Below are 25,447 nucleotides of genomic sequence, written 5' to 3' on the forward strand. Positions count from 1 at the left end.
TCCGTTGAATCGACTCGAACCGAGTTAAACCGACATGTCCCATACACCAAACAAAATATCCCATTTCCGACGTTCAGTTTCCAATCCAGGTATCGTGGTTCTTCTCACTAAGATCGAACCAGAAGGATTCGCCACCGTCGTCTTCAAGGTTCGCCACCATCGCCGCCACCGTCCTCTTCTTCTTTAATTCTTCAAATATGATCTGGTTTCCCATCCCCTATTGTGTATTTATTCTTCTTTCATCTCCATCTTTCGTTCTTTCGTTCCCTCGTTTCTTCTTTTCTTCAATGTTTTATTTCCATCCGTCGTTTATCGTTTTCTTCAATGTTTTAATTTTTTTTTCAAATCCTGTTAAACCTATTTATGCCCTAATTCGTTTGGGTCTGAAATTTCCTGCAGTATGTATACATGAAAGGGTAATACTGTTATATAGTTCGAGTTCAGATTACAATCATCGTTGTGAAAACCAGACCTTAAAGAGAATTGAGTTTAGTTTATCGCGAAGACAAGCTTCCGAGGATATTTAATCAAGATTTGGTTGCTGTATTTGGGATTGGCTGAATTTAAACATGGGAGGAAGAGCAATAGTGTCGGACGACGAAGGTGAAGGGACTCGATAACGACTTCCTTTTTTCTGAACTCTTATATTTGAGTTTACGCAATGTGTTAATCTGAGATTCCTTTAACGTGTTCAATTGGGTTGCTTTTTGCAGATGATGTTGTAGAGGAAGAGGAAGAAAGGGAAGTTGAAGATGTCGATCCAGAGGGTGATGAAGCAGAAGGTGACGGCAGGAACGAAGAAGATGAAGAAGAAGATGATGGTAATCGGTTCCCATTACTTTCATTTGTCCCTTTCCGAAGTTCCGAAGTTCTTGTTTTGCCTTTTGAAGTTGGGGCGAATTAGCTGGGTATCTAGGGTTTGTTGCACTAGGAAAAAGAAAAAAAAGGGTTTCTAGGGTTTTTGTGGAATTTATTAGCAGATTTTTCTCTGTTCTAATGCTAACTTTTGACGAGGACACTTTACATATAGGAATTCTGCAGTCTTTTCTTTTTTGAACTGTTTCTTAATGTGCTAATACTGATATACTAGTCTGCTTACTTATAAACTTAATTTGATTACGTTGGATTGAAATCTTTGTTCTGTTGCAAAGAAGAGGGACAGGATGAGTACGAGAAGGATGGATTTATAGTAGATGATGTGGACGAAGAAGAAGACCAGGAAGAGGAAGATGACAGTGATAGGGAGAGGCAGAAAAAGAAGAAGAGGAAAAAGAGGTACCGTACCTCCCCTCCTCCCTGCTTTTTCTTGGGTTCCGCGGGCCGGGGGCTCATGTAGCATCGCTGTTTTTCAGTGCTGAATATTGTTTCACTGCTAATTGTTAATCTGTAACTTCAGAGAATCAGAGAAGAATTATGTTCTTGACGAAGATGACTATGAACTGCTTCAGGATAACAATGCTCCTGGTTTCCAACGCTTGAAACATGTGAGTGATGCTATTATTTATTTTGGGGCTTTTCCCAGGGTTTTGGGATTGGGGGGGTTAGCGGTTGCATTGGTTTATATTAGGAAGCTCTGTGTATGTGTTGTTTCTCATATTTAAAGTTGTCATTTTGAATATTGGCAGGGTAGCAAAAAGTTTAAGCGTTTGAAAAAGGCGGGTAGAGACACTGATCGGGAAGAGGCATTTGGGTTCTCTGATGAGGAAGCATTTGATGAAACTGGTCGCAGTGGGCGAACTGCTGAGGAAAAGCTTAAGCGCAGCTTGTTTGGGGATGATGAAGGCATGTAACATAAGTTGAACTGTTGTTGTTTTGTTTTAATTTCAGGTTTATTGGTTCTTAATGATCTTGAAGAGTTACATTAGCAGGAGCTCCTCTTGAGGATATTGCCGAAGAGGAAGAACAACCAGAGGAAGAAGATGATGATGGGGATATGGGTGATGAGGATGAAATGGCAGATTTTATCGTGCATGAAGAAGAAGAATTTGATGAAAATGGAATTCCTGTCAGGTATGTCTTACCATACAATTTTATGCTCATTATGATTCTAATCGGTCTTCCACCTGTGTAAGTATTTATTCTCTGGTTAACTGTCCTTATAGACGTAAGAAGACAAAAAGAAAGAAGTTAAGGCAGGCTCCTGGAGTTTCATCAGCTGCGCTGCAGGAAGCTCATGATATATTTGGTGATGTTGAAGACCTCTTGGATCGTCGCAAGAGAAGCCTCGAGAAGGGTAGTAGGCTTGATGAAGGTGCGGAATGGAAGGAAAAACGGTTAGAGGATGAATTTGAACCATTCGTCCTCACAGAGAAGTATATGACTGAGAAGGATAATCAGATAAGAGAAATTGATGTGCCAGAGAGAATACAGGTATAAGTATGACTCGCTGGTGATATTGTTTTTACTTCAGGATGTATTTTTCTGTACCTCGAACTGAACTGTTCCTTCCCTTTAATAGTTATATGAGGAAAGCACTGGGCCACCTCCAACTGATATCCTGAGTATTGAAGAAGAGAGCAGTTGGATATACAACCAGCTTTATCCCGGTAATGAGGATGCTGCTGATATACCAACAAAAGTGAGAAAGGAAGACATTGTAAACTTCCTGGATATGCTACATGACAAGAAGTATGATGTAAGTATTCCCTCTGTCGTACTTACATTCAGAAGTGCGTTTTCGATTCTTGACCTGGATATTCTTACACCCTCTTGTTTGTTATGTTCTAGATTCCTTTTATTGCTATGTATCGGAAAGAGGCTATCCCAAGTCTGTTGAGAGGAGCAGAGCAAGATGAGGCAGAAGGTGAAGGGGATAATGCTGAGAAGAAACCTAGAATAAAGTGGCACAAGGTGGTTAATTGTCATAGATTTGGGAATACCTGGCACTGGAATTCTTCTGCAAGCAATGTTATTTGGTTTTAGGGTGTGAAACTTTGTGGTGATTGTTCAGAAAGTTCTTCCTTGCAGGTTCTATGGCTCATCAAGGATTTGGACAGAAAATGGCTTCTCCTTCAGAAGCGAAAGAGTGCCCTTCAGTTGTATTATAATAAGCGCTATGAAGAGGAGACTCGAAGGATATATGACGAAACAAGGCTGTCTTTAAATCAGCAGCTCTTTGAGTCGATTTCCAAGTCTCTCAAGACTGCTGAATCGGAAAGAGAGGTTGATGATGTCGACCTAAAGTTTAATCTGCATTTTCCTCCAGGCGAAGTGGGTGTCGAAGAGGGACAATTTAAAAGGCCAAAGAGAAAATCCCTATATAGCGTATGCAGTAAGGCTGGTCTTTGGGAGGTTGCCAGCAAGTTCGGAGATAACTCTGAGCAGTTTGGGTTGCATTTTAATTTAGAAATGATGGTGAGTATCTTTTTTTAGTTTGTTTCTGAAAAAGTGTTATTCAAGCTTAATCTGATTATAGATACTAGCTGAGTTGACTTCAGTCCCGTGCCTTAACATGGAGTAATATGCTGTTCTGTGAGAGGGGAAGTTTTATTATGTTCCTGATTGTATCTGCATTCCTTTAACACATGAAATATACTATTGCATGCTTATTGTAAATATTCATTTGGTGTATGTTAAATTATTCAAGCTTTAGTTGTTGTGGAGCATGTTCAAAAAGCAAGCCTTAATTGTAGTACAAGATCTGTGCCAATGTTGCTAGTGCTTTAAACCGTTACTATTAGCCAAAGTTTTAAGACTTCAAGCTTCATTTGATTGTAGAGAGACATAGACGAGGAGGTTGCCAAAGACACACCGGAGGAAATAGCTTCCAATTTTACATGTGCAATGTTTGAAACTCCTGAAGCTGTGCTCAAAGGTGCCAGACACATGGTATGCATTCATACTCTTTTTCTGTGTGATGCAAGCATCTTTAGTGTTTGATGTGCTTAAGCCTTTCCCCCTTCCTCTCCCCCCAACCCAACAAAAAAACCATTCTCCAGGCAGCAGTAGAGATCTCCTGTGAGCCTTGTGTCAGGAAACACGTTCGTTCTACTTATATGTCAAAAGCTGTTGTCTCCACAAGTCCTACACCTGAGGGTAATGTGGCTATAGATGCTTTTCATCAGTTTGCTGGAGTAAAGTGGTTACATGAGAAGCCACTGGTGAAATTTGAGGATGCGCAGTGGCTTTTGATCCAGAAGGCTGAAGAAGAAAAGCTTCTCGTTGTAACTATTAAACTGCCGGCACATGAGCAAAACAAGTTAATAAGAGAGGCTAATGAATCATATCTCAGTGATGGTGTTAGCAAATCTGCCCAACTTTGGAATGAGCAGCGCAAATTGATCTTGCAAGATGCGTTCTTTAATTTTCTTCTTCCTTCTATGGAGAAGGAAGCTCGTTCACTTTTGGCCGCTAGAGCCAAAAATTGGCTGCTTATGGACTATGGGAAGAGCTTGTGGAACAAGGTTTCTGTTGCACCATATCAACGTAAGGAAAGTGATATTGCTTCTGATGATGAAGCCGCACCAAGGGTAATGGCTTGCTGTTGGGGGCCTGGTAAGCCAGCGACTACCTTTGTGATGTTGGATTCATCGGGTGAAGTTCTGGATATGTTGTATACAGGGTCCCTCAGCATTAAGTCTCAGAATGCTAATGATCAGCAACGGAAGAAAAGTGACCAACAACGTGTCCTTAAGTTCATGACTGACCACCAACCACAGGTGGTAGTTCTAGGAGCTGTGAATTTGGCCTGCACTCGGCTGAAGGATGATATTTATGAGGTATGGATCTATATATACAACTTCTATTGTTTATGAGGTTTGGATATCACAGCTTCTATTGTTTCCCTTATAACTGAACAAATATTGTTGGAGATGGTTGGTTCGTATGATTTCTTTGTGTTGGTAGGAAATCTTAGTAAGAATTTTATGTCAAAGGGTTTTAAGAGATATTAACCTGTTACTTCTCACTCTGTTATATTTTGAAGTTATACATCATACTCGGATTGCATTAAATTCTTGATAAAAGAGCAATTGCAAGTTGCACCTAAATTTTAATGTAGATTGGCAAGATGCCTGTCAGTTTTTTATAGCAATAGTGGAGTGTAGATGAAATCTTGCCAATCCTTTGCATTAGACTGCTTATGCTCTGAGTAGGTAGATGTAGCAGCCTATTGTGGACCACTGATTTGGGTGATGCCAGTAATGTAAAAGGTAGAGAGTAACTTTCCTGAACTAGCTTGAAAGTCTCATCTTTCTTTGGTCCCCTACTATTGCTGTAAAAGATACCTCTGGATTCTTATCTCAAATGGTGCACCGAGAAACTGTTGATAATCGTGTTTAGTGTAATCACATACATCATTGTGTGTATTCCACTGTTATGGCCTTTTTCGTATTAGTTGTTATGGCAATTATATATTTGTGCCTGGCATTATTTTCATTAGTTTGTATGTCTGTAATGCATTCAGTCAAACCTCAGCAATTATTCTTCTCTAGCTTGTGGCACACTGGCACCTACACTTCTCTGTATTCTTTGCTCTCTCTTCTGTATTTGGGAAATTTTAAGCGCCACCCCATGAGGTATCCCTAATGGCACTCCCTGAGGTATGCAATTTATCAGTTAGACCCTTTATTATTAACACTGTTAGTCTTCAGTTAGTTTTTATTTATAGATTTCCAATATTACCCCCACATTCACATTTGAACCATGTGATGACTAAAATAACCCCCACCCACACCAGCCCTTCACACAATCACACCCCCACCCATCCACCCTGCCAGAGATCGCCCACCCTCCCACCAAAAACAGAAAAAAAGGTCCCCACCTTCAACTTACTGGAAATAGGTAAGATGGGGCCAACATTGGTGGAGGAGCAGGAGGAGCACCGGAAGAAGGTGCTTCATGAACTTAATTCGTTGATGAAGAGGTTATTGATATAGAGTGGTTCTTGCTTGTTTCAATGACTCAGTCGTAAATGAATGGCGTTGCCCTCCTGGGACAAGCGTCTTTTGCGTCGTTGCTAGTGGGTAGTGGTTGATCCTCAACATATAGTCTCTTCCTTCCTTATCAAAAGCTTGTCGAACACATTCCTCTGTTCAATTCCAATGCCTTCTGCCAGCAATTCTAAAATTTCGTGGCTCATCATCCTTACAGCAGAAATATTACTATTAGCAGCAGAGCTCCCCCCCCCCAAAAAAAAAAAAAATCCACTAAGAAAAGCATTAGAATGCTGAAAAGACATAATCTCTGTAAAATCACAAACTCTCTGTGTTTTGCTTACCAAAATATTTCTGGGCTTTTACCAAAGATGGTAAGAGATATCTCAGAGATGAATTTATTATTGCTTCTCAGCAGAATATATTCAATCCACCGGTCCACCCTACATCTCCATTTGGCCCAACTTTCTTGTTTCCGTTGCCAAATGGATGCAAGGCCAGCTTCCTCTTTCTGGGTAAGTGGTAAAGAGAAGAATTTCATAGCTTCAGATTCTAACATGCTGATAAACTCTATCGGGACTGGGCTGCAACAGGGCCAGACTTTTCCAATCCCAATCCCAGCCTTGTATGTTTCTATCAAAGCCCATTCCGGCTCTGACCCTAATTCAGGGACTATAGTTATTGTCCTTGACCTTAAGCCCTACAAGGCCAGGCCAAGCCAAGCCCATTCAAGCTCTAATTGTCCCTAATTGGGACATGTCGGGACGGGTTGGCCCTAGCCGTAGCCCTAATTGGCCCCGTCTCTATCCCTGTCCGTAATTGGCCCCTGGCTTTGGTCCTGTCCTCTGTTATTGTCCCTGAGTAGCCCTGGGGTTTTTATTTGCTGCAGTGTCTGCAGCCAGCAGCTGATGGTCGACATTGAGCCACGTGTACAGATACCAATCGGACATTATCTAAGTAAAAGAGTGGGGTTGTGTTGCAATATAAGTCTTTTTTTTTTTTTTTTGCAAATTTACAAAAGGAAACCTGTGGCTCAACCCAATCTGAAACCCCTATTTTGCAAGCCCTAGTTCTAGAAATCCGGATCGTTTGCTTCCAACTGGATGGCCCAAGTTGATTTGAAGATGGAACTGTAGTTCCAACTTCGGGGACCATTTGAACAACAGAACAAGTAATCACAAGATCAAACCGGTAAAAATCTTCCATGGCTGTGGCAATAATCACAAAATATCCTTCGAAATCAATCCTCCATTTCTGCTAACTAGAGCTAGCTCCAATTGAAATACGATATAACCAATAATAAGTTCCAGTTTCTAGCATTTTCCAACCACTGTAGATTCAATGCAACCAAAACCTTATAGTATCAAAATCAAGAACCAGAAAGCTAACTAACACTGTAAGTCTGAATCGTCAAATTGGACTGCTTAGCTAGGGTTAGACACGAACACTATATGAATTCTGCATTTATAGAATTGTGTAGATACTAATACGACATGAACAATCACCAATCACATTAAAAGTGAAAACGTCAAAAAACTTTGGTATCTAAGAACTATAAGTCCAAACTATTGAAAGCTTACTAACACATAAAGTGTCTAATCCCCTTTCGCATTCTTAACCCTAGCTAGGCAAGCTTACTAACTTTATAGTGTCTAATCCCCTATTTTGCAGGCCCTAGGTGGAGATCTATATTTCTTGAGTTCGATTCTACTAAAATTGGTTATGATGATTTCCCAAAATTTCTTACTCTTGGATACGTTCCCAGAACCATCCGAAGATACAGACTCACAAATTGGGCGACAATCCATTGGAGCAAACTTCTTTTTGCTTACTGCAATATGCCTTGGACTGAAACTGAGACGAATTAAAATATTCAAAAAATTTACAGAACCTAATTCACTGAGGAAGTCTCTTGCTTGATGACGCCGCCAAATAATGTCCATCGAATTAAATTGAAACATATACAACAATTCGAAAGACGATGGCTGCGGATGAAGCAACAGGAATGGAACTGCCTGGCAAAGAAAGAAACTATATTCTGCAACTCACTATGCCGAATTCCACCCCGATTCGAAGAATTGAGCTTGAGCAATGCAGATCTCCAGCTAGGGCCCCCAAAGTAGGGGATTAGAGTTAGGGTAGAGTCTGGGGTTAGTTTTGTAAATTTGTAAAATATTAAACCCTTGAGTGTAAAAAATAAAAAAGTCATATTTACAATATAACCCGGTCATCCGATTTCATACTGCTCGATTGGTATTTGTACGCATGGTGCAATGTGGACCATCTGCTACTGGCTGCAAATAAAAAATCCTTGGCCCTGACCCTATTCCTGATCAAATTTGAGCATATATAATTGATATGCATAATCTAATTTCTTGTTAATTTTGAATCTAACTTGTTGTTTTATTTAAACCATCTAACATATAAAAATAAGGGTTTATTATAAACGTATAATATAGTAGGTGACTAACAAATTCAATTTGATGTTAATGTTTAGAGTATTATACTTTTTATTGTTCTAGTTTTAAAACATGCCTAATCAATATATAAAACATGACTTGAATAACGCTTAGGGGCTAGAATGACTTGAATTGGTTAATTATTGTTTATAGTATGTGGCTAGTACATAGGTTTACATTCAGTCAAACTTGTATTGTGTAATAATTATTAAAAAACACCTAGAATAGTTTAATTGTAAGTTTGATCATAGAATGCAATTAAACACCCAGCTAAGAGTGATGGTTTGGTTAAGAGTAATAATTTGTGACCTTACAAATTTATGATTTTAAAATGTACCTCAATTTAATTAGAATTTTGATTCTAAAACACCCTAATTAATTTGGAGTAGAATTTTGATTCTAAGTAAGCTAACAATTATTTACATAATTATATTTAACAAGAATGTATGATGTAACATAATTAAATTTTTTTTTTAATTCTTACTAAATGACAACAACAAAAGAAATAAAAAATAATATAGAATGTAGGATGTATTAAATTTTTTTTTTTTTTTACTAAATGACAACAACAAAAGAAATAAAAAATAATATAAAACTAAGTGGACTTATTGTATAAGAATGACTTAGGGTCAAATCAGAGCTTGGATCAAGGTTAGTATGAAGCTCAATATTAGGATGAAAGTTAGGGTCAAGATCAGGGCCAAAATTAGGGTCAGAATCAGGGAGAAAATCATGACCAGAATCAAGGCCAAAATCAGGGCAGGATTAGGGACAAAATGAAGTTAGAATCCATGACAAAATTAGGGTTAGAATTAGGACCAAAATCAGGGCCACAATGGGAAAAACAATAATCCCAGGCTTGCCCTTGGCCCTAATTCAGCCCTGACCTGCCTGCAGGGCCAAAATCTTGAGCCAAGGCCTTGATTGGGCTCAAGGCGGGTTAGGGCCACCATGACCAGACTTGCACCCCTAACTGGGACTCTATGGTCAAACCAGGTAGTAACAATAAGAGTCTTGGCATTTGGTTCCAGGATATCTATAACAGGAATTGAGACAAAGGTGGTGGGATAGAAGGCATTTATCAAAGAGAATGTGTCTAATGCGGGTATTGAACGAGGAATAATATGGGTTTTCAGTATCGGTCTTGGGCTCTTGGAGGAAGATGATAATCGATTTCTCTTACCTATTTCCAGCAGGTTGAAGGTGGGGCCGATGGTGGGTTTTTTTTTGGGGGGGGGTGATTTCTGGCAGGATGGGGCGGGTGGTGGTTGATTTTTGGGAGGTGGATTGGTTTTTTTTTGAGTGAGGGGTGTGAGGAGCTGGTGTGGTTGGGGGTTGTTTTAGTCATTACATGGTTTAATGTTGGAGTTAACATTGGAAATCTATGAATTAAAACTAACCTAAAGACTAACAATGTTAGTAATAGGGGGTCTGATTGATAAATTGGATACCTCAGGGTTTGCATTAGTTTTAGGGGATACCTCAGGGGGCGGCACTGAAAATTTCGTCTATATTATTAACATTTATTTGTTATTTTTCATATTGTTTCAAAAGCTATTACTCCATTTAGAAGTTGAACACTCTATAGGGATTGAAATAGTTTGGTATATGTAATGAAAAAGTCAATCTCAAGCCAAGAAAACCAATGAGGTATCTGTTGCTGCGAGGATCAACGCAATAGAAGAACAAATTGGGTAAGTAGAACTTCTATTTATTTATTTTGCTTGTTTACATATAATAGAAGAAAAATAAAACCATAAGAAGTAGAATGACCCGGGGGGGCGGGGGCGGGGGCGGGGGGAAGGGCCTGTCAGGCTCTCACCAGGTCATCACTATGTCTCACTTCTTCAATTATATTGTTTTCTTCAATCTTTGACATCTTCTGTTCGGCCTCATACTCTTATTTATAATAACCCAATTATAAAGCAACCCACCTGGTAAAGAAAGTAAAGAGTCCTAAAGAAGAGCCACTTATGTATAAACTCATAAAATAGGAGCTGCCAACTATAAGCTAAAAAACCAGAATAGAAAATCTAGCCTTGGAAAGGTTTAAAAATAAATAATCTCAAAAATAGAAACTAGGTCCTTGTCAGAAAGAGGCTAACTTGGTCTTTGGAAGCTGCCCCATAGATCATGGCGTGTCTTGCGCTCAAGTTGTCTAGTCTAGAATAAAAAGTTCATACGATGTAAGACAGGACCAAGCACTGTTCACATGAAAGTGACTTCGTTTTAGAAACATGTTCTTGTCTTGGTCTTCATGCTTTGATCTACATCAATATGATTCCAGTTTAGCGAAAGGGTTTAGTTTCCTGAAGTTGCCTTCCAAGGAGTGGAATCTTTAATCAATTCAAAACATGAAACTTATGTTCTATTTATGGTCTTATCTTATCCCCCCATCCCCCCCTCCCAACACCAGTTTTTTTCTTTTTTGGTGGCATACTGTTAATGTTTGGTGATTTGGTCATTGTACTTCTCCCTTATATGAACAAAATCTCATGCATTGCTTTTCACGATAGATTGTTGTCATTGCTTCTTGTATGCTGAACTATGGCCATTCCTTATTTGCTGAGAGCACCTGCCTCTTCCTGGAAGGCTTCATTCTTCTTCTTCTTGTAAGATTTGGTTTGATTATGTATTATCTTTTCTTTTGGAAGATTCTTGCTTCTATATTAATATGGTCATGCTCTTTTGTCGTGGGATGCATGCTAAGACCTATTCTTGTGTGAATGTTAAAGCCTTGGAATATATATATATATATATATTTGTTGTTGTTGTTGCATGTATGCCAGTTTGGTCTTTTCTTTTTCTCCTCTCTCTTCTCTCCCATAATTTTTTTTTATATTATGTCCCGTTTACCATGATGGATCCCCTTGCTGTACAGATTATCTTCAAGATGGTGGAGGAATATCCCAGAGATGTTGGTCAAGAGATGGACAATTTAGTTGTTGTTTATGGAGATGAATCTCTTCCTCGTCTTTATGAAAATTCACGTGTTTCTTCGGATCAGCTACCTGGTCAACCTGGTGAATACATTTTTCATTTACTGGTTTCAGTCTTAGATGATCTGTCATGATGAATAAGAAACATGTTATGTTCTTTGCTGTTATCAGGCATTGTAAAACGTGCGGCAGCTCTTGGTCGTTACCTCCAAAATCCTTTGGCCATGGTTGCTACTCTCTGTGGATCAGCAAGGGAGATTCTATCATGGAAGCTCAGCCCTTTAGAGCACTTCTTGACTCCTGATGAGAAGTATGAGATGGTTGAACAGGTGATGGTCGATGCTACCAATCAGGTAGGCATCGACATCAATTTAGCTGTTAGCCATGAGTGGCTGTTTTCCCCTTTGCAATTTGTTGCTGGATTGGGACCTAGAAAAGCTGCTTCATTGCAGAGGGCATTATTAAGAGCTGGAGCAATTTTCAGTCGGAAAGAGTTAACAATGAGTGGGCTTAAAAAGAAGGTATTTATCAACGCTGTTGGGTTTTTACGTGTGCATCGCATTGGGCTTGCGAGTAATTCCAGCCACATTATACATCTGTTGGATGATACAAGAATTCATCCAGAGTCTTATGAAATTGCAACGGAAATGGCGAAAGAGGTCTATAAACATGAGGTGGAAGTAGATGATGAACCAAATGATTTGGACGAGGATGTGCAAGAAATGGCGATGGAGCATGTCAGGGAAAACCCAAAGATGTTGAAAGCCCTTGATCTTGAGGAATATGCTTCATCCAAGGAATGTACTGATAAGCTCCAGACTCTTTATGATATAAAGATGGAATTGTTGCATGGTTTCCAAGACTGGCGAAATCCTTACCAAGAACCGAGTCAGGATGAGGAATTCTATATTATTTCTGGTGAAACTGAAGAAACACTTGCTGAGGGCCGCCTTGTGCAGGCAACAGTTCGCAGGGTACAACCACAACGAGCATTCTGTGTACTTGAGTCTGGTTTGAGTGGGGTGCTTTTCAGGGAGGACTTCTCAGATGATCCAATTGTTAATTTGACTGAACATTTGAATGAGGGAGAAATACTTACTTGCAAGATTAGAAGTATTCAAAAACATAAATACCAAGTGTTTCTGACTTGCAAGGAGAGGGAGTTAAAAAGTACTTCGTATCAAAATTCTCGTAGCCGTGACCTCTACTATCGGGAAGACCCAAGTAGTTTACATAGTGAACAGGAGAAGGCTCGTAAGGAGGAGTTGGCAAAGAAGCATTTCAAGCCAAGAATGATTGTTCATCCCCGTTTCCAGAATATTACTGTGGATGAGGCAATTGAGGTTTGTTATCATTTATGAAAAGAATTTATTAATAGAATCAGCTTGTTAGTACTCATGGTTTATCAATGTACTCAATTTGGTTCTGAGCTTAGAATCCTCCATATTTTGTTTGACAGTTTCTTTCAGACAAGGATGTTGGTGAAGCTATTATCCGGCCCAGTTCTAGAGGGCCATCGTTTCTGACTTTAACATTGAAGATTTATGATGGAGTTTATGCTCATAAAGATATAATTGAAGGCGGAAAAGAACACAAGGACATCACAAGCTTGCTTCGTCTTGGAAAAACCTTAAAAATCGGTCATGACACTTTCGAGGATTTAGATGAGGTTAGTATGTTTTTTCTGGATGCTGATCTTATTCTTCTTTTCTTGTGATGAGTAATTCTTTGACAATCTAAAACAAGAAATATACTACAACTCTTTAGATGGTGAACTTTTTGTTTACATGTGGGAATTGATGAAAGAATGGTTGGAAAATCATGTAACATGTTTTAACAGTTCGGTTGAAATCGTAATGTGCATTATGAAGTTTGACCAAGCCATGGATGGTTGCTTGAAATGGTAAAGTAACTTATGAAATTTTCACTTTTCGAGAAGACTAACAAATCAACTTAATTTGAAGGTTGCTCTATGTTAGGTTCTACTTTTAAATCATCGATTCACTATGCAGAAGGCATCCTCCATATTCAACTGAAACAATGGCCAATTAAGGTTGACAGCTGAGACGATAACCACCTGACCACAAAGTTGAGGAAGATTACAAAGGGGGAAAAAAGAAAAAATATTAAATAAACCAATTACCTAAGGACTCTTGACAGGTGGGGGAAAAACCCAATGAAAACCAAGAACTTTATGACCGTAGATGGCAGATTTTCAAAGAAAGGTTGTTTGCAAAAGTCTGGGAGGTGTGTAGGGTATTTAATTGCCACAAGCTCTTAAGCACCCATTGGCATTAGTTGGTCAGACCAGAGCAGCCCTTGATTTTGTTCATCATCATGTTGGATTCGTTTCTAACGCTATCCGTGTCTAATGCTTTTGCTGTAGGTTATGGATCGTTATGTTGATCCACTGGTAACACACTTGAAGGTTATGCTTAGTTACCGCAAATTTAAGAAAGGGTCAAAGGCAGAGATCGATGACCTCTTAAGAATTGAGAAATCAGAACATCCAATGAGGATTGTTTACTGTTTTGGCATTTGTCATGAGCATCCAGGAACTTTTATTTTGTCCTATATACGCAGCACCAATCCTCATCACGAGTATATTGGGTTGTATCCCAAGGGATTCAGGTTTCGGCAAAAGGATTTTGAAGACATAGATCGCCTTGTGGCATATTTCCAAAGGCATATTGATGATCCTCCTCCAGGTTCAACGCCATCGATTCGATCAGTCGCTGCTATGGTACCAATGAAGAGCCCTGCAACAGGAGGCTCCTCAGGAGGGGCATCTGTTGGCAGTGGATGGGGGGGCTCATGGGGGGGTTCAGCAGCCAGCAGTGATGGTGGTTGGAGAGGTCATTCAAATTCAGACAGAGAGAGATCTTCCACACCAGGTTCGAGAACAGGTAATCCTGCCTCTCTGATGAGTAATCGCTTTTTCATTGTCATTTTTTGGTGTCTATCTTCCATTTATTGCCAGTTCTGCTGTTTATGTATCTTCTATTGTTCAGAAGTTCAACACTCCAGCATGGCCCTTTTTCTAGTACAAAAAAAAAACTTAATATATTCTTCTAATTTCGATGTGGTGTGTTTCTTGCATGTTGCCTTTTGGCTGAACAAAATTGCTCCAGTTAATCTATTGTCTGCCCTTTTAATTAAATGTATTGCTATTTTCTTATATGAATTAGTAAAAAGGGACAATTCCCTGAATCTACTTGAGAAATATTTGCTAAACAAGTAGATTTACAGGAAAAGGAGGCGTGAAAATGCATGTTAGAGGTGGAATGTGAGTATAGGGCCACAAATGGATTGGTAATCTTGAAAACCATTCAAATCTGATGGATTATGAAAATTTGGTGAGAGTCCTGAGACATTACATCTCTAGAAGAGTACATGTCTAGAGTCGAATGAAGGGATGCAGGAAAAGAATGGGGAAGTTGGAGTTAGCTAACTCAGCCTGGGCATCTTGCCCATCCTTTCTCAAGATCCCCACAAAGGCTTGAGCCAGTATTTCATCAACCAAATTTGTGTAGGTGGCCTTTACTGTAAACTTAGTGTCAAATATTCAAAAATAATACTTGGAACTAAAAGGAAAGGCCTAGCCCTATCCTTAAAGTAATGAAGTTAACCTAAATTATTACGAATGTGAAATAATATTGGAAATAAACTCAAAACTGGACACTGAACTAATGAAGTAAATCCCATTTTCCTATTTCCTACCTATTTTGGCCCATAAGATTGCTCCAGAAAAAAAAAAAACCATGAGAGCAGAGTACCAATGCTTGTTTCAGTATTATGCTTACTACATCACGAGATGTTCATATTTCTTACTCCTTGTTTTGCATTTCCTACTTTTTTTTTAGCTTTATTTCTAGCAAGAATACCTTTTTGAATCCAATTCATCGTTGGTCCTTTGCCAAGTTTTAAATCTTGATTATGGTTGCTTGAACTTCACCATAGCACCACCAAGCTTTCCCTAGATGAATATCATTTTCCTTTGGATACCTCTAGGATTCATTTTAGCTAATTATTGTATGAATCTTCGTGTTCGACATTTTATTTGTGTCTCCGTGAGTGTCTTAACAGTCCTTGTGTTATTGATCTGTTATTATCTTCAAGATTTTATTTTATTTTTAAAATTATTTATTTATTTATTTATGTTTCACCATATTGTCTTAAGATGAATAACTTCACTTTTCTTACAGGCTATTGTTTTAAAATACATTTCTATGACCATTAATTTATGTTGGATTTTTAGTCCTCCTGGCGTTACCTTAAAATCTGTATTGGCCCTTCTGGTTAGAAAGTATGTGTTGGCTGTATATTGTCCACATTTGAAGGGTCATAAGATGTCATTCTTTGTTTTCAAAGCATTTGGTTACTCCCTTTTGTTTTTAATGGAAAGGAAGTTATTATTTAAACCAAAATCTCTAAATCATCTATTACAAGCTCCCTTTGGAAATCATTGGCTTGATAGTTGTGTTTGGTAGTGAGCAATGGGGACAACTTGTCTATGCATTTGCTTATTAGAGATTGAGTTAAAATTATTAAAAGAAGTCTTTGTGTTAAAGAAGTGGAGAATACCTCCCATGACCCAAGGAACAGATTTTTACCCAGGGAAAATGCAAGATTTCCAAGTTTCGAAACCAATGACTTTTTTTTGGGAAATTTTTTTCTGGCCTTATATGACCACCATTTCATCTGATTTCTTGCCTCATATCTATTTAAAGCATGATAAACACAATGGAACTAGTATTTTGCCCAAAAAAACCACCAAAATGATTTGTTCCGACAAGTACAAAATGTATTGTATACAGGTATAAAATCATCAACATACATGAATTGTTTGATAGAATGGTTACATATAACAAGTCAACAAAATAAAATGACCAACTAGATCAAGTGATGGTGTCTCACATATATTAAGTTGAAGCCCAAATATCATATATACAGATGGATTCTATCAAAATCCATGATTTAAAAAATAGTTATTAAAATCAGAAAAAAATGGTAGCAAATAATTAAAAAATAAGTTTAACGACACATAATCATAGATCATAGTCCTGACTAAACATATATTAATTTCAAAGCAATACAAGATCATTTAAGGCATGAACAAAACAAAAATAAAAAAATGGGAAGTTTTGAACTGTTGGAGGCAAAAGATTAGCAAAAGAGGTGTTTGAAGGTAAAGGAGTCGTGGAAATTAGATGAAAATGGGATAGAAATCAATAAATATCAAAGAAAAACAAGTTGGAGTGTCGAAATTTGCGAAATTTTCGTCGAAACGAACCACTTTGACGAAATATTTGAAGTTTTGTTTTGGTTTGAAAAAAATGCAAGCATTTCGTTCGAAATTTAGTCCATGCCATGACCATGTATTCCCCGAGTGGTATGCATCCAATTCGCCTAATGAGGTGGTGGTCCACAATTCTATTGTCCCCCCCCCCCCCCCCCCCACAATTGGAATTGCACTGAAGACTCGAGCATGTGTTTTCTATTGGTATATCACAAGTCTCAAAAAATCCTAAACTGAAGTTCCTCATTCTTTTCTAATACCTTATCCTCCATGAATGATTTCTTATTCTCTACTATCTTGTCAACATGTCCATTTAAATCTTTTCCTATAATAATGTTTTCCTCGTTGAGTAATTACTTCAACTTATTTATCCATGTGATCCTGATTAATCATGTGACAGAGGCGATCTCTTTAATTCTTTTGCCATTGGATTTTCTTTCTAGTGCTGTAGGAGTGGCTGAGCGCCTCTTGGATTGCCTGCTTTACCTTAGCTGACATTTCTTTGGTTTTTTGTTGCACCTTTTGTGGTGTCTGTTGTGGTTGTTCACCAAATTAAACTTGTGATGATTCAACTATTCTTAGGAGTTATAGGGGTTTGTGGCTTTGTTTGGAACTGCTGGCCTAATATCTTTTCAGGGGTCTTTTGGAATTGGAACTCACCATGGTACTGCTGTACTAATATAGTAAGATCTCTAAATTTGGACAATGGAAATGGGACCCACATTTGAGGTGCAACCTTTAAGGTCCCTAAATTGGGCTTTATATCTTAGCCCGTTATAATATTAGAACCCTGAATTTGAGACCCAACCTAATAAATTCTGGGTCAAATTTGTAGTGGGCGTGCATTAGTGGGGACTGGGAAAGCCATTTGATTAACTGGAAGAACTTTCCGCTGTTTGTCTGAAGCCATCTTATGTATACCTGTTGGTAGTTATTATTTTGCTTTCTAGTCCAGAGGTATGCATACTTCAGCTAGCTATATTATGCAATGAAACATGCCTTGCGTCCTCTTCCGCTGCCAATGGCATAAATACGATCATGGCTATAAATGGAGCTTTTGTGTAATTTTGGTGCATGAATTGGACCTGAAACTAAACATTTGCTTCTGTTTGTTGGTTGACCAGGTAGAAATGATTACAGAAATGGTGGTGGTCGGCATGGACATCCAAGTGGGGTGCCTAAGCCCTATGGCGGACGTGGACGGGGCCATGGGTCATACAATGGAAGAGGAAATGTAAATAACACTGAAAGATTAGATTCTGGTTATGGTTCTTCCAGATGGAGCTCAGGTACCAAGGATGGGGATGATGGGTTGAGCAATTTTCCTGGTGCCAAAGTTCAGAATTCTCCTGGCAGAGAAGCCTTTCCTGGGGGCTGGGGTGGTGGGGGCGGCAGTGGCACTGGGGGTAGTGGGGGCTGGGGTGATGGGGGCGGCAGTGGCACTGGGGGTAGTGGGGGTGGCAGTGGCACTGGTGGTACTGGCGGCTGGGGTAGCGGGGGTGGCAGTGGCACTGGGGGTACTGGTGGCTGGGGTGGAAGTGGTGGTGGTGCTAGTGCAGGTGATGGTAATTTGGATCCTGGATCTGATGTCAGAAGTTCAGGGTGGGGTGATGCTTCTAAGAAAAGTAGTGTAGCCCAACCGCCTGCGGCAAATGGCTGGTCTGGAGGTAACAGCGGAGGTTGGACCGGTGGTGGTGAATGGTGAATCAAAGTTGTTTAGGCCTTCAAGTGATGATTCCTTCCAGCTATATGGAGTAGCTGAAAAAAGGAGGGTGAGGGCGTGGAGGGGAGCTGTGCCATATTTTTTTATTTCCTCAGTAGGTGGTGGATCTATGTTTCTGCCTTTGGTTAAGGTCATCTCTTGTTTTTTTCTTCTTGGTATATATATATAGTGATAGTGATGGGCAAGTTGAATTTAGCTGATTTACTTCCCCGACGGGAGAAATGTGTTGTCCAGGGCCCTATCAATGTCTTCTGTTACGTTTTCTAACCATTTATCAAAGAAAATGTTAGAAATAGCTTCACTCTCACCATTGAGTATTGTTGCCTTTGCACAGTGTATACGTAGTGCACGTGGTGCATGCATGAATGAAGAGGTTAAGAGTAGCTCCGTTAATAAAATCATTAAGATTCATAGATTTTGTGCAAATTTTCAGGCATTCTACTTTCGAACTCACAATAGAGTAGGGAAAGTTATTAGTATGGTATCAAAGTTAGACCTATGGTCTTTTCCTTTACAATACTTCTTTGACCAACTGCTTAAAATCCTAATAACACAGCGGATGGGGAAGACTCGGTGATTCTTTTGGGTGTATGACTAGTAGGTGTACTTAGACATGCATTTCAGCATGATTCCTAGCTGTTAAATGTGCATTTCCCCCCTTCTTTTTCTGGGGTCATAAGATTCATTAATTTCAACTATTTCATACAAAATGTGCTTTGACTTGTTAGGGAGGTAGGATAAATGATTAGAGGAACATAAATTTACCAAACAATAGTGTGAGAATTCTTTCTCATGTCTCTCTGACTGTTTCAGCTGACACGGTGTGCAAATTAACATGCTTTCAGGGAGAGGGGGTGGGGGTGGGGGTAAAAGAAAATTTGATTTATTGGTGAGCACCTGCAGAGCTCATAATTGTGGCATCTTAAAGCATGCAACAACCATGGAATGGAACTAGGTTGATATGTCGTACATGCGTGCATGACAGAACCCTCTGAACTATAAGGAATCTACAGCTCCATTGCATTCCCTTGGACGATAAGAGAAAGTATTAGTTTCAAAACATTGCTTCAACACTAACAGAGCCTATAGAAGCATAAACATGTTGTAGCCTGGACCCAACATCTCCCCTAAGCCCTCTGGAATACCCAAGGTTTTCACCCAACATGGCAACATGGGGGATTGCTTTCACACTAACAACACAAATTGAGTCGACATATCCCTCCAACACACATTTGAGATGTTTAAAAGAAGCTTAATCCTACACGAGGTTAGATGAACCCAACTCAATTTAGAGCATTTTTCTTCTTCTTATCTTTGCTTTTATGTACAAGGTTGGAGACCAAAAAGAAAAGAAAACAATCCATTGATGAAGTAACCGTGTAAGCAGTTTTTGCGATATCCGAAACCTATCCCTCAACTCTTCTTGGCATTATTGTTCGAATCTTATGTAGCATAGGGTTTACACCCGGCCCGCCCGGCCCGAACAAATCCATTCGTCATTTGGGGAATTCAGAAGACCATTATTGTCATTTTCTATCTCACCCCTACTAATCTACTATAAAATTCTTCGTTTCCTGCCTAGTTTAATCCTTGCAATCCACTTCGAGGTTTTTAGGGTTTTTCGGCCCTTCTTCTTCCACCAGCGGTGTCTCGAGAAAAATCTTTCTACGCCATGACTGCGCAGACACAAGAGGAGCTTCTCGCTGCCCATCTTGAGCAGCAAAAGATCGATGTAAGCTTTTTTTCTTTCACTTTAATGCATCAAATCTTCTCTTTTGCGTCTACTATTGACAAAATTTCAGCCCAATAGTGATGCTAGATTCCTTTTTTCTTTTCTCTGTCTACCTTGTTTAAATCTAAATAATACGTATAAGTCTGTGTTTCCGTTGGATGTTACGCTTTTTATCTAACGATTCTATTTATTCTGTCGTGAACCACTAGGGCCTTTGAGAGTTTCGTTCGTAGAAGGATTTCGTTGCACGCCTCATGATATTTTGTATGAGAAATTAACAATCTAAACACTAGAAACAGACAACTTTGACAATTTTAGGCCGAAATCCCCAGCATGTAGTGGCGGCTTTTCCGTGGATTTCTTAAGTAGAAGGTTCGATCTGGGTTTTAGTACAAGCATTAGGGCTCATAGCATGATCTGTGCCTTCAGAAATTTGATTTTTTTGGGTATATATATATATTAGTGTATCCGAAGATAAAACAGATTTGTTAGTGGTAAAAGGGCTTCTTCTGTGGTAAGAGCTTAATATTTATATATTTTCTACTGGTGGTGTGGTCTTAGGGCTCAAATGACAACCAGTGTACCTGGTCATGACTTGGTGCTTGGTGAGGATGTTGTTGCTTGGGTCCAATCCCTCATTATATGGGTACTACTTTTCAGTTATGCAGTTTGAATATGTTTTAGTGGTGAGTGGATCTTTTAGACGTTTTATCGCTGGTTGATTGAAATGATTTTATACATTTGGTCAAGGTGCTCAATAAACCTCGGTTATACTGGTGTTTGGGTGGTGTCTGTATCAGTTTTCTATTCAAGTGCATCAACTTTTCATGAAAGTTTAGTATTGTCATTTTAAGATGGCTGCTTCAGAGGAAGTGATATTGTTCCAAGAATTCTATTGCTGTTGTTGGGAATGTTGGTGTTTATTTCATTCGTATCTTCTAGTGCTAGATTGGCATGACCCCTTGTGTAGCAGTCTCATTTTGTTCTAGAAAGGTTTCCCTTCCCTTGTGGAGATCGTTTATGCTAGGTAACAATACATTGAATCAAAGGCATCAATATTGGTTCGGTGACGATTAACAAAGGACTTTGATCAATGAGTTTGTGTGTCGTAGTTGAGCATATATACCCTTCTATCTGTTTTTGTATTGTGTTGTATTTGTGAACCCCCTTTTTTTGGTCACTTATTATTTTTTATCTTATCAGTTAGTTCTTTTTTCTCTCTGCAATTCCTTTCTTCCTTTCAATCTGGTTTAGTCAATGACATTCAGGATGAGAAGCTTCCTAGGCCTTTTAAGTGACCAGTGGCTCTCTCAAGGTTTTGATCAATATTGTGGCTTTTCCTCTTCTTCATTTTGCAGATTCATTTGTTAATTCAAATCATTCAGCAGCCTAAATTTTACATCCCTATTGGGTTGGGGCTGGGTATAGATTGGGGTCTTTTATATGTTTAGCCAGGTTTGATCCTGACCTAAAATTAGATGCATGCATGTAATAGGTCGTAATTTATGTTCTCATATGTCATTGACGGCGTAATCTATGTGTTACTATATATTTTCATTAATGTAACACTGTATATTTTCAGTATAGCCTTGAGTGAACTAGCCTAATTTCACTTGGCCCATTTTAGAAACAAAAGGTTTGGTCGGTTGCCTCTGATAAGGATTGGCCTATTCAGCTTTATTACAGCTGAGGTTATACCACTTGGCCATGCCATGGTAACACAGAACTGCCCAGTGGTTCTAGTCACAACCTGCTATTGTATTTTGGATCCCATTTCCTGAGTTGCTTGTGAATTTCGGTGTGGCAGCTTCCTTGGCCCTCTTAGATTCGATATGATACTAAATTTCTATCTATATTTGGTGCAGCCGGATGAGCCTGTCGTTGAAGATGAAGAAGATGATGAGGACGACGACGAGGAGGATGATGACAAAGATGATGATGAAGTAGAAGGTGAGTATTCCAAGGAAGCTGAGTTTGCATTATTTTTCTTGTAACTTATTTTTTTAATTGATGCATAATCTTCTTCTGGTGGGTCATAAAAGTTTTGGATTATTTTTTAAAAAAATTTTTTAGCCTGTTGGTCTTGCTTAACTTACCTAGTTATGAAAAGTATCAAATTAGAAACATGTATGTCTACTATTCAAATATTTCTTGTGGAGGAACACTAATTTTTCGATGTAGAATCTCTGTCCTCGGAAACATCTAGCGGGGATCTCGTCACAAGGTCATTTTGTGATGCAATTGGTGGAGCCCTTTTGTGGTGGTCTTTACAATGTTCGATTTATTTTCACAGGGCAAGAAGATGGAGATGCAAGTGGTAGGTCAAAGCAAAGTAGAAGTGAGAAGAAGAGTCGCAAGGCAATGTTGAAGCTTGGAATGAAACCCATCCCCGGTGTCAGCCGTGTAACTGTTAAGAAGAGCAAAAATGTTGGTCCTTTTTCCCCTAAACATATTGAAGCTTGATACTTGCCATCTGATGTTGTGAACATTACTGAAGTGATTTTCATGCTTTTGTCAGATTCTATTTGTCATCTCAAAACCAGATGTTTTCAAAAGCCCGACATCAGATACATATGTAATATTTGGCGAGGCCAAGATAGAGGACTTGAGCTCGCAACTTCAAACCCAAGCTGCAGAACAGTTCAAAGCACCTGATCTCAGTCATGTGATCTCCAAGCCAGAGTCTTCAGCCATGGCTCAGGAAGATGAAGAGGTGGATGAGACAGGAGTGGAGCCCAAGGACATAGAGTTGGTGATGACACAGGCAGGCGTTTCAAGGTCGAAAGCTGTTAAAGCTCTCAAGGCATGTGATGGTGACATCGTTTCTGCTATTATGGAGTTGACGAACTAAGAGTTGCTCTGCTTTAGACCTCTTTGGCTTGTGATTGAGTAACAGATTTCTCTAGTTTTTCTTCCGATGTTGCAGTGCTTGTTGGAAAGTTTTTGACTCTTGGTTCTCTTTTTATCTTGTGTTGCATTAGTAATTTAAGTACTGTCTAAAGTTCTTTATGTCGTTTGTTTCACAAAATTAGATTCATGAGACTTCCAGAGAAACGAAAGATTTTTAGATTCATGAAACTGGAATTCTAATATTTGTTGCTTCTCAAAATCAACTAACTAACAGGAAGCTAGTGATGAAATAGCTGTTTTACTATTATCTGGGAATGCGAAAGTAACGTAGAATTTCTACCGTTCATAGATGCCATCGTGCACAAGGCATATGAGCGCAGGTAGGTAGGGTGAATCTCTGGACTTTTCAACTTCCTCGGCAGCTTCTTTGCCGGTGGTAGTGCAGGATATGTGAGTGGTATTCCATTTGGCTCGGAAAAAGCAAGAAGTGAAGGGATTGGATCTACGGCGTACTACAATTTGTTCTGCATTCAATTGATTGATTAACCGTCGTCGTCGTCGTCGTCCTCTCATCTTCACAGTTAGTCTACCCGGCAGGCCCAGCTGTGAAGGTGGGAGAAAATGTGGAGGACGGACAGTTGGATGGAGAGGACGTGAATCATCCGGTGAGTACCACGAGCAGACCCAGTGGTGAAGGTTGGAGAAAGTGGGAAGATGGAGAATTGAATTGGATGGAGGGGATCTGGATTGGACACGAGAGTGCTTCTATCATCCACTACAGAATCTTGTCTTCTTCCTTTGTGGTCAAATAACGAACTTGTAATAACTCTCCCCCGATGAGTGACTTTCGGGACTGAGAAAGGGAAGGCAATTAATTCCATTCCTTCCAATGTTGGGGAAGGAAGAACCGCAAAGGCTCTGCTATGGGTTTCCTTATCGTAAATTTGTGATCAGGCGAGATGGAATGTTTCTTAGAAAAGATCGAAATATGCATTCCTAGCAGACGAAGACCTCTCTCTTTTCTTTTAGTAGAAGCTGACCAAGACTTTGAGTAAACATTGAATAATATGGGTACCCTGCAGTTTGCTGTGAACCAAACTTCTCTTGCTTCGCTTCTCTTTTGTGGTCTGTCACCCTAACTTTTTTTCTTTTTTTTTCAATATGGATAGCAGTGAGTTTGGATCATCTCTCTTGACACTTGACGAAAAACACAATGTACGCACTGCCGAAGACTCGATCAATTGCAGATGACTTTGCGAAATTCTGAAATCAAAATTATAATCAAGTCTTATTAATTGCCCCTGTTCTGGGTTGCCAATATTCAGCACCCATGGCAAGTACTTACTACCTGTGCACCTCGTTTCGATGCTAATTTTACTTCTATAACTTCAGTCATGGAACCCTGGTATCAGTATCACTCAGCAAACAAGTGCGTGCATTCCCAGGGTGAATTTTCATCAGACGAGACAATCTAGTTACCGCCACAAACCCCGATATCTTTCATGAACAATTTGCAAGTGATTTATTGGTCACTGCCCTGGCTTCTGGCACACAATTACTACTTGTCACACATGCCGTGTTCTCTGCGTTGCAATAGAGTAGCATGATCTTTCCAGATCAGAGGTTGTCGTGAATTGCTCAGGCTAAGAGCATTTTGTTAACCTCTTTGGAACTTCTTTAGAACACAAATTCATTCTTTAGTTTCATATACTAATATTCCTCAATGAGGTCATGCATCAGTTGCTGCAGGATTAAGAAAGGTCATAATTACAACCTACCCTCGCTCTTATACGAGAGACTTAAATGACCACTATTTCATCATGCTCTAATGCACAAAAATGTATTAGCTACTGCAATGCAATACTCTGTACAAAATGATACATCTCTTAAAATCACTTAACAAATACGATTACTCAATACCAATACTACGATATTCACCTAAAATGTATTAATCTACTTCTCAAAAATAGGCTATATCCTATGCTAACAAAATAAATATATTGGGTACCTATAAAATATGAGGCCAAAAAATAGGAAAGAACATCACCAAGAAGGTATACAATGGGGGAAGAACAGGAGAAGAGAAAAAGAAATCAAAAACAACCAACAACGTTGCTGTAAGGAAACCTTGGCAACAACAATTAGTCTGTTCCTCTCCCACCATAAGTGAGAAATCAAAAAACAAAAGACCAACTTGTCAACAACAGATAGAGGTATCAACTATCAAATCCAAGAAGGCTCTCAAAAGGCATAATGAATCCTTGAAGAAACCAAAAGAGCAGCTAGAACGGCAGCCCCCCAATAGGGGCAAGAGAAGAGAGGAGACAAAAATGGATGAACCTTGTCTTTGTAGTAACCGAACAATAAAAGAACTCCAACAAAAACATAAAACCTAAAAAACAAACACCAAAACAGATAAATTCTTGCATGATTACCCAAATTGGCTTCAGGAAGGAAAGTTCACTTAACAAGCAGCAGGAGCGAAATCATAAAACTCAATAATTCACAAACAATCCAGAACAAATACAGACAACCGATTAGATATTCCATGATAAGACTGATTGTCCACCCA

General features: G+C 39.2%; 2 protein-coding genes across 2 annotated transcripts; both read left to right on the forward strand.

Annotated features, from left to right (window-relative positions):
- On the forward strand, positions 1-18,887 carry GTB1 (global transcription factor group B1). Its single transcript, XM_089160666.1, has 18 exons — positions 1-148; positions 400-603; positions 714-821; positions 1,152-1,275; positions 1,397-1,484; positions 1,626-1,782; positions 1,869-2,010; positions 2,103-2,370; positions 2,459-2,635; positions 2,728-2,850; positions 2,968-3,354; positions 3,718-3,828; positions 3,939-4,718; positions 11,214-11,355; positions 11,443-12,614; positions 12,731-12,940; positions 13,658-14,177; positions 17,695-18,887. The coding sequence occupies exons 2-18, from the start codon at positions 570-572 to the stop codon at positions 18,273-18,275; spliced, it is 5,124 nt and encodes a 1,707-aa protein (XP_089016792.1). The 5' UTR covers positions 1-148; positions 400-569; the 3' UTR covers positions 18,276-18,887.
- A 983-nt stretch (positions 18,888-19,870) lies between these two features.
- On the forward strand, positions 19,871-23,105 carry LOC149010154 (Nascent polypeptide-associated complex (NAC), alpha subunit family protein). Its single transcript, XM_089161390.1, has 4 exons — positions 19,871-20,025; positions 21,891-21,975; positions 22,319-22,452; positions 22,544-23,105. The coding sequence occupies exons 1-4, from the start codon at positions 19,966-19,968 to the stop codon at positions 22,874-22,876; spliced, it is 612 nt and encodes a 203-aa protein (XP_089017516.1). The 5' UTR covers positions 19,871-19,965; the 3' UTR covers positions 22,877-23,105.
- Positions 23,106-25,447: the final 2,342 nt, after the last annotated feature.

This window comes from Hakea prostrata, chromosome 7 (assembly GCF_041222555.1).
Source record: "Hakea prostrata isolate BN-2017 chromosome 7, UWA_Hpros_2, whole genome shotgun sequence".
NCBI classification, from domain to species: domain Eukaryota; kingdom Viridiplantae; phylum Streptophyta; class Magnoliopsida; order Proteales; family Proteaceae; genus Hakea; species Hakea prostrata.

Bases quoted from the DNA above. Each gene is read 5' to 3' on its own strand.
- GTB1 (XM_089160666.1), top strand. From the start codon at position 570: ATGGGAGGAAGAGCAATAGTGTCGGACGACGAAG. The intron at 2,011-2,102 runs GTATGTCTTACC...CTGTCCTTATAG, and splicing joins GAAAATGGAATTCCTGTCAG to ACGTAAGAAGACAAAAAGAA. The intron at 12,941-13,657 runs GTTAGTATGTTT...CTTTTGCTGTAG, and splicing joins CTTTCGAGGATTTAGATGAG to GTTATGGATCGTTATGTTGA.
- LOC149010154 (XM_089161390.1), top strand. From the start codon at position 19,966: ATGACTGCGCAGACACAAGAGGAGCTTCTCGCTGCCCATCTTGAGCAG. The intron at 20,026-21,890 runs GTAAGCTTTTTT...TATTTGGTGCAG, and splicing joins TTGAGCAGCAAAAGATCGAT to CCGGATGAGCCTGTCGTTGA. The intron at 21,976-22,318 runs GTGAGTATTCCA...TTATTTTCACAG, and splicing joins AGATGATGATGAAGTAGAAG to GGCAAGAAGATGGAGATGCA.